Raw genomic sequence first — 8803 nt, 5'->3', positions numbered from 1 at the left:
TGACAATTCAGTTTGATATGATTACACTTTGTTTATTGTGTAGGACGGTCGAGATTTAGATAAGTGATGTGATGTTATTGATGGTAAACAGAAGACTGTGACCTTGAATCTGAAGATATGTGATGAAGACTGGACGTTTGGGGTCACTCTCTGCTACAGTACTACAAATCTAAGTAAGTACTCAGTAATAATGTAAGACTGAACTCTGTATCATGTTTATCTAATATATACATTGTAAAATCAAACACATATTGAATTAATTCACAAACAAAATAATGTTCCATTAAACTCACAAACACAAATACATGTTACACATCACAAACACAGGGCTATAATGAACACAGGGCTGTAATGTACATAGGACTGTAATGTACACAGGACTATAATTAACACGGGGCTGTAATTAACACAGGGCTGTAATTAACAAGATGATGTAATTAACAAGTAGAAGGAATCAAACCAGTTCTGTAATTTACACTGTGTAGAGATGTGTAGTTAACGTTGCAGATATGTGTAATTAACGCTGTGTTGAGCTGTGTAATTAACACTGTGTTTAGATGTGTAATTAACGCTGTGTAGAGATGTGTAATTGACACTGTGTTTATAGATATTGGATTTTCTTCACTTTTACAGTGTCACACTCAGCCACAAAGAGGTTGTCTCTGATGTCCACACATAAACCCCATGGACGTACTAAATCACAGTGAATGTAACGAAGAAACTGTCCGTCCTGATCTAGGATGTGGATACGGTGATTGTCACAGTCTGCTGTCAGGATGTGACTCTGGCTGTCTGTAGTGATGCCGAATGGATTAAATAATTGCTCGGTATTAGAGGGATGACCAGTGTATCTAAATCGGAGTTTTCCTGACTGATTGACCACCACTACTGCACTAGCGTCATTGTCAGCCACACAGATATCCAAGTTCCTGTTTTCACTGACGTATTTAGTGTTATATGCTAAGAAACTACGAGGTGAATAGAGAGGACGACCCTGGTCATCAAACTGAATGCTTTGTGTCTCTGTGGAGCCGGAGTAACGCACAACTTTGGATTGTTTGTAATCATCACTGAACATGGTAACCAGGAGATGGTTAGACGCGGTACAGCAGACATAGCGAGGTCTCCACCCCTGTTGTGTGATCACGGTATGTATCTGTTTATTCTTAATTAAGTTCACGGTGTTATTAGTAGTGTCAGTATAAACAAGATCTCCGTCCCGTGTCACTGCTATGTCCCGCGGTTCGTTCCCTAACTTGGTTTGTATTGATGTCAGTAGTTTACTCTGGAGGTTGAGAAGCTTCATGGTTTCGTTATCCCCGCGTGTCCAGACTTGATCTTCACTCAGACAGCTAACACTGGTTAGATATTCATATCCAGTGTTTATGGTGGCGGTGAGGCGCGGGTCATCAAGCAGTGGTTTGACTGGAGGAGACGATACAACTTCTGCTGACTTCATTGTCTCGCCATGTTCTGTATTAATGGATAATGGCGACAGAGAACCAAACATTTCATTGAGCTGATCTTTGTTTATTCTCTGAGGAGAGAAACTCGGTACTGTAACTCGGACTTCAGTAGGACTTCCTGAGCACTGCGCCGGGAATGCATTTCTAATGCCGGGGTCACACGAGAAGTTTACTGTTAATTAAATAAAAATGGAATTTCATTTAAAGATTTTGACATATTAAAACAATTAACGAAATAGAATTATACTATGGTATAAAACACAGCGGTCATTACTATAATAAAAATTTACTCTCACCTTAAAATCCAACATGGCCTACCTGTTCTTTCGACCTTCCGTCTAATACCTCGTCTAGTCTTGAGAATTAAATACCTCTGCGGCGTGTCAGCCTGTATACACTATCTGCGTGATATCGCTTGAGTAAATATATAGTTTTAAAGTTTGCTTTGACCTAGTTTATGTTGGGTAATTTTGCTAACAGTTACGTCAGGCGTAAAGATTTCCTTTCGTTAAAAGATTCGAATCTGCAAATAATGTATTGATATAACTTCTTTGATTCTATCCCTTTTTATATTAAATTCGGCCTTTTGTACAAATACAATCATATTGATAGTAAAAAACGATTAGCAATATTCATTGTACGAAGGGTGGAGGGGGGAGTTCATGCAGTGGACCTCTGTTTTGAGGAGGGGGGATTTCATGCAGCAGACCTCTGTCGGGGGTGGGGGTTCATGCAGCAGACCTCTGTCGGGGGGGGGGGGGGGGGGGGTGTTATGTAGCGGACCTCTGTTTTGTACCAAATACATATTTGTGTTTTGATATACATGTACTTAACTTTTTTTTCTGTTGTAGAATGAGTTGAGTGGAATAATGAACCTTTAGATGTCTATGTACACGTATATGAATAAACTCTGTTCTACTCGCGCATGCGAGCTTATCCAATATTATGTGTTTGAGTTTTATTAAGGTCTTCCGTCTCCTGCGGAAGACCTTACTATTATTGTTCGCGTTCTTCTTCTTCATTATTATTATTATTATGTTCCCCAAACAAAGTTTGGGAACATATTGTTTTTACTCTGTTTCTTATTAAGGTCTTCCGTTTCTAACGGAAGACCTTCTCGTGATTCTACTGTTTATTAAGGTCTTCCGTCTCCTGCGGAAGACCTTACTATTATTGTTCGCGTTCTTCTTCTTCATTATTATTATTATTATTTTTATTATTATTATTATTATTATTATTATTTTCCTTGGTAGTACACGCGTTTTTCTCAGCCATTTCTCGATCGATTTTCACGAAATTTTCAGGAAAGATGTCTTTTGGTGACGAGACTTTGCTTGCAAAATTTCGTGCTTGACGTCACTTCCGGTCAGGAGTTATCTCTCTTTCAGTGACTTTTTGAAGGGCCTTGTTGTCCACACATCTCCTCCGTCAGTTTTGAAGCTAGAGTCTTGAAATTTCTACACAAGATAGAGTAAACATTGTAGAAGATTTGTGGGGGATTCGATTTTACCGGAGGCGATTTGCCTAAACGCTCGCCTGGACCTGATAAAATGGATGCCAAAAATTTTCGCCGATTTCGGCGATTTTTGACCTTTCATCTCCAATATCTTTTTTCTTGCAAATATTTTGTTAAGACATGTAGAACAAAAGTTGTGCACATTTACGAGATCTTTTCGAAAATATCAAGATTTAGGGGCTAGCCCCTTAAATTAGGGATCTAGAAGGGCTCAAAGTCTAGATCAAATATCTCAAAAATCGTTAATATTTTGGTATAAGTCAAAGAACAAAAAATGTTCATCTCAACAATCCAAATCTATTCCTATAAAAATTTAGGTCATATGTTACGTAATAAGGGATTTTAAGGGCCAAAACCATAATTTTTTTACCCCTTGTATCTCGAAAACGACAAATATTTTGAAAAGCAATAAAGAACAAAAGTTGTTCAGAATGATGATCTGAACAATATGCATATTTCGTTTTTACCCTATGTGGCCCCGTTAGGGAGCTACAGTTTGGCCCCTAAAAATTACTTCTAGAAATAACTCGAGAACGGTAAAGAATTTCTAAATACTTGTTGAACAAAAAATGTTTGAAATGTCATGACCTTTCTTACGATATCAAGCAAAAGGGGCTGACTCTTTAAATTAGGGGCCCAGAAGGGTCCAAAGGTTTATGAAAATATCTCAGAAACTATTAATATTTTGTAATAAGTCATTGAAGCGGAAATGTTCATCTAAAGGAGCTTGTTCTTATCAAATCAAAAAGTAGGTCATATGTTACGTAATAAGGGATTTTAAGGGCCAAAATCATAAATAATTGACGCCTCATATCTGGAAAACGACAAATATTTTGAAAAGCATTATTGAACAAAAGTTGTTCAGAATGATAATCTAAACAATATGTACATTTCGTTTTTTCCCTATGTGGCCCCGTTAGGGAGCTACAGTTTGGCCCCTAAATATTTATTGTAGAGATAACTCGAGAACGGTAAAGAATTTCTAAATACTTGTTGAGCAAAAAATGTTTAAAATGACAAGGCCTTTCTTACGATATCAAGCAAAACGGGCTGGCCCTTTAAATTAGGGGTTCAGAAGGGTCCAAATGTTTTTGAGAATATCTCAGAAACTATTAATATTTTATAATAAGTTGTAGAAGCGGAAATGTTCATCTCAACGAGCTTGATCTTATCAAATCAAAAAGTAGGTCATATGTTACGTAATTAGAGATTTTAAGGGCCAAAATCGTAAATATTTGACGCCTCATATCTTTAAAACGACATATTTTTTGAAAAGCATTATTGAACAAAAGTTGTTCAATGTGTCATAACCTATCGATCAATATCAAAAAATGGGTCTGTGGGCCTCATGGCTCGCCTGTAGAGTCGATTTTTGTCGATATCAGTCGATTTCAAAAACTTGTAACTGGTAAATATTTTGTAAGGACATATTGAACAAAAGTTGTTCAGTTTATCGAGATCTATCGATTGATATCAAGAAATAGGCCTATAGTCCTAATGGCTCGCCTGTAGAGTCGATTTTTTGTCGATATCGGTCGATCTCAATAACTTTTTACAGGTAAATATTTTGTAAAGACATATAGAACTAAAGTTGTTGAGTCTATAGAGGGCTAACAAATGACATCAAGAAATAGGCCCGCGGGCCTTATGGGTCGCCTGGAGAGTCGAATTTCAAACGAATTTCACCGCAACTTTGCTTCAGAAGCTTATGATATGAAAAATTGATTATATCTAAAGTGTCTTAAAGTCGGAAACTAAATTGGGACTCATTTGTCTTTTTTTTTTTTTTTTTTTTTAACTCCGAGTGCATCAACAAATCGGACGGAAGACCTACTTGTTGCTCGCAACGAGATCGTGTCTAGTTATTATTATTATTATTGTTCTTTTTCTCCGGTACTTTTTTGTCCGGTAGTGTTCTCAGAAACTACAAAAGGGATCGATATGAAACTTTCCAGGATGATAGTATAGCGTTTGTAGATGTGCATAGCGATAGTCATTTTGTCTGCACGTGCATGCACGCGCGTGCACGTGCATTGCAATTTTGGTACAAAAAATGGAAAATCAGAATATTGAAGGAAGCGATATAAAACCTAAATAGGATGATAGTATATCATTTGTACATATGAAAAATAATAGTTTTTTTGTCAGCACGCGCATTACAAAATTTGTACACTAACTTTGGAATCAGTCTAACTTTTTTGTTGTTCATTGAAATGGCTTGAAATTCATATCATAGGTAGATATTGAGACCATTAACTGATCTGCATGGTCAAAATTACCAATTTGCACGCGCATGCACGTGCGCTTCATTTTGATTGGATAATACTAAAACGTTTGTAACTATCTTATTTATGAAGCGAATGAGATGATATTCACAGCATACGTAGACAATATGTGTATCTATATATTGGTGTAACAAAAAAATGCCAACACACACGCACATGCGCGTGCAACGGTTTTTAAATGTTCAATTTTTAAAGGACGATAACGTTTTTGTTTTTCATCATATTCTATTGATATTAATGGTTTAGATGTGTCTTTGTACTCCTTACAAATTGCTGTGGTTAGAATCACTGCTCAGCATGTGCATGCACGTGTGCTGAATTCTGATTGGACGATTTTAAAATCGCTATAACTTCCTTATATTTGATGGAAACGTTATGAAATTCACACTGTGGGTATATGATACAAATGCCTGTTGAACGACATCAACAAAAATTCGGAATCATACACGCATGCGCGTGTATGCGCGTGCAACGCTTTCTTTCATTTTTTGGTACTGAAATGACCATATTGAACGTACTACATGTAATTAAAGGCTAAAATAAAATGATTTTTTGCTATAGATTCACAAGGACATCACTTTTTAATTGGGGGAGGTTTGGGGAACATCTGTAACGGTCCCCGTTACAATTAGAACTAGTTAAGGTCTTCCGTCTCCTGCGGAAGACCTTACTATTATTGTTCGCGTTCTTCTTCTTCATTATTATTATTATTATTATTTTCCTTTGTAGTACACGCGTTTTTCTCAGCCATTTCTCGATCGATTTTCACGAAATTTTCAGGAAAGATGTCTTTTGGTGACGAGAATTTGCTTGCAAAATTTCCTGCTTGACGTCACTTCCGGTCAGGAGTTATCTCTCTTTTAGTGACTTTTTGAAGGGCCTTGTTGTCCACGCATCTCCTCCGTTAGTTTTGAAGCTAGAGTCTTGAAATTTCTACACAAGATAGAGTAAACATTTTAGAAGATTTGTGGGGGATTCGATTTTACCGGAGGCGATTTACCTGAACGCTCGCCTGGAGCTGAAAAAATGGATGCCAAAATTTTTCGCCAATTTCGGCGATTTTTGACCTTTCATCTCCAATATCTTTTTTCTTGCAAATATTTTGTTAAGACATGTAGAACAAAAGTTGTGCATATTTACAAGATCTTTTCGAAAATATCAAGATTTAGGGGCTAGCCCCTTAAATTAGGGATCTAGAAGGGCTCAAAGTCTAGATCAAATATCTCAAAAATCGTTAATATTTTGGTATAAGTCAAAGAACAAAAAATGTTCATCTCAACAATCCAAATCTATTCATATAAAAATTTAGGTCATATGTTACGTAATAAGGGATTTTAAGGGCCAAAACCATAAATTTTTTACCCCTTGTATCTCGAAAACGACAAATATTTTGAAAAGCAATAAAGAACAAAAGTTGTTCAGAATGATGATCTGAACAATATGCATATTTCGTTTTTACCCTATGTGGCCCCGTTAGGGAGCTACAGTTTGGCCCCTAAAATTACTTCTAGAAATAACTCGAGAACGGTAAAGAATTTCTAAATACTTGTTGAACAAAAAATGTTTGAAATGTCATGACCTTTCTTACTATATCAAGCAAAAGGGGCTGACCCTTTAAATTAGGGGCCTAGAAGGGTCCAAAGGTTTATGAGAATATCTCAGAAACTATTAATATTTTGTAATAAGTCATTGAAGCGGAAATGTTCATCTAAAGGAGCTTGTTCTTATCAAATCAAAAAGTAGGTCATATGTTACGTAATAAGGGATTTTAAGGGCCAAAATCATAAATAATTGACGCCTCATATCTGGAAAACGACAAATATTTTGAAAAGCATTATTGAACAAAAGTTGTTCAGAATGATAATCTAAACAATATGTACATTTCGTTTTTTCCCTATGTGGCCCCGTTAGGGAGCTACAGTTTGGCCCCTAAATATTTATTGTAGAGATAACTCGAGAACGGTAAAGAATTTCTAAATACTTGTTGAGCAAAAAATGTTTAAAATGACAAGGCCTTTCTTACGATATCAAGCAAAACGGGCTGGCCCTTTAAATTAGGGGTTCAGAAGGGTCCAAATGTTTTTGAGAATATCTCAGAAACTATTAATATTTTATAATAAGTTGTAGAAGCGGAAATGTTCATCTCAACGAGCTTGATCTTATCAAATCAAAAAGTAGGTCATATGTTACGTAATTAGAGATTTTAAGGGCCAAAATCGTAAATATTTGACGCCTCATATCTTTAAAACGACATATTTTTTGAAAAGCATTATTGAACAAAAGTTGTTCAATGTGTCATAACCTATCGATCAATATCAAAAAATGGGTCTGTGGGCCTCATGGCTCGCCTGTAGAGTCGATTTTTGTCGATATCAGTCGATTTCAAAAACTTGTAACTGGTAAATATTTTGTAAGGACATATTGAACAAAAGTTGTTCAGTTTATCGAGATCTATCGATTGATATCAAGAAATAGGCCTATGGTCCTAATGGCTCGCCTGTAGAGTCGATTTTTTGTCGAAATTAGGGGCCCAGAAGGGTCCAAAGGTTTATGAGAATATCTCAGAAACTATTAATATTTTGTAATAAGTCATTAAAGCGGAAATGTTCATCTAAAGGAGCTTGTTCTTATCAAATCAAAAAGTAGGTCATATGTTACGTAATAAGGGATTTTAAGGGCCAAAATCATAAATAATTGACGCCTCATATCTTGAAAACGACAAATATTTTGAAAAGCATTATTGAACAAAAGTTGTTCAGAATGATAATCTAAACAATATGTACATTTCGTTTTTTCCCTATGTGGCCCCGTTAGGGAGCTACAGTTTGGCCCCTAAATATTTCTTGTAGCGATAACTCGAGAACGGTAAAGAATTTCTAAATACTTGTTGAGCAAAAAATGTTTAAAATGACAAGGCCTTTCTTACGATATCAAGCAAAACGGGCTGGCCCTTTCGCCTGCGGGCCTCATGGCTCACCAGTAGAGTCGATGTTTTGTCGATATCTTTCGATAGCAATAACTCTTTATTGGTAAATATTTTGTTAAGACATGTAGAACAAAAGTTGTTTAATTTGTCAAGACCTATTTATCGATATCAAGAAATAGGCCCGCGGACATTTTAGCTCACCTGTAGAGTCGAATTTCTGTCGATATTAGTCAATCTCCGTCACTTTTTACTGGTAAATATTTTGTTAAGACATATTGAACAAAAGTTGTTAAGTTTATCAAGACTAATCCCTTCATATCAAGAAATAGGCCTAATGGCTCGCCTGGAGAGTCGATATCAGTCGATATCAATAACTTTTGACTGGTAAATATTTTGTAAAGACATATAGAACAAAAGTTGTTCACTTTATCAAGGCCTATCGACTGATATCCGAAAATAGGACTGCGGGTCTGATGGCTTACCTGTAGAGTCGATTTTTTTTCGATATCTTTCGAAAGGTATAACTCTTTACTGGTAAATATTTTGTTAAGATATGTAGAACAAAAGTTGTTCAATGTGTCATAACATATCGATTAATATCAAAAAATGG

General features: G+C 36.1%; 1 protein-coding gene across 1 annotated transcript; it reads right to left on the bottom strand.

The window, feature by feature from the left end:
* Nucleotides 1-203: 203 nt before the first annotated feature.
* On the bottom strand, nt 204-1849 carry LOC130053156 (uncharacterized). The gene is made up of 2 exons (XM_056159818.1): nt 1763-1849; nt 204-1638 (listed from the first exon to the last, which is right to left on the bottom strand). Exon 2 carries the CDS (start codon nt 1508-1510, stop codon nt 602-604), a length of 909 nt encoding a protein of 302 aa, XP_056015793.1. The 5' UTR covers nt 1511-1638; nt 1763-1849; the 3' UTR covers nt 204-601.
* Nucleotides 1850-8803: the final 6954 nt, after the last annotated feature.

Source organism: Ostrea edulis, chromosome 3 (assembly GCF_947568905.1).
Source record: "Ostrea edulis chromosome 3, xbOstEdul1.1, whole genome shotgun sequence".
NCBI classification, from domain to species: domain Eukaryota; kingdom Metazoa; phylum Mollusca; class Bivalvia; order Ostreida; family Ostreidae; genus Ostrea; species Ostrea edulis.
The sequence above is the reverse complement of the archived record's forward strand: the minus strand, read 5'-3'. Positions and strand labels throughout refer to the sequence as shown.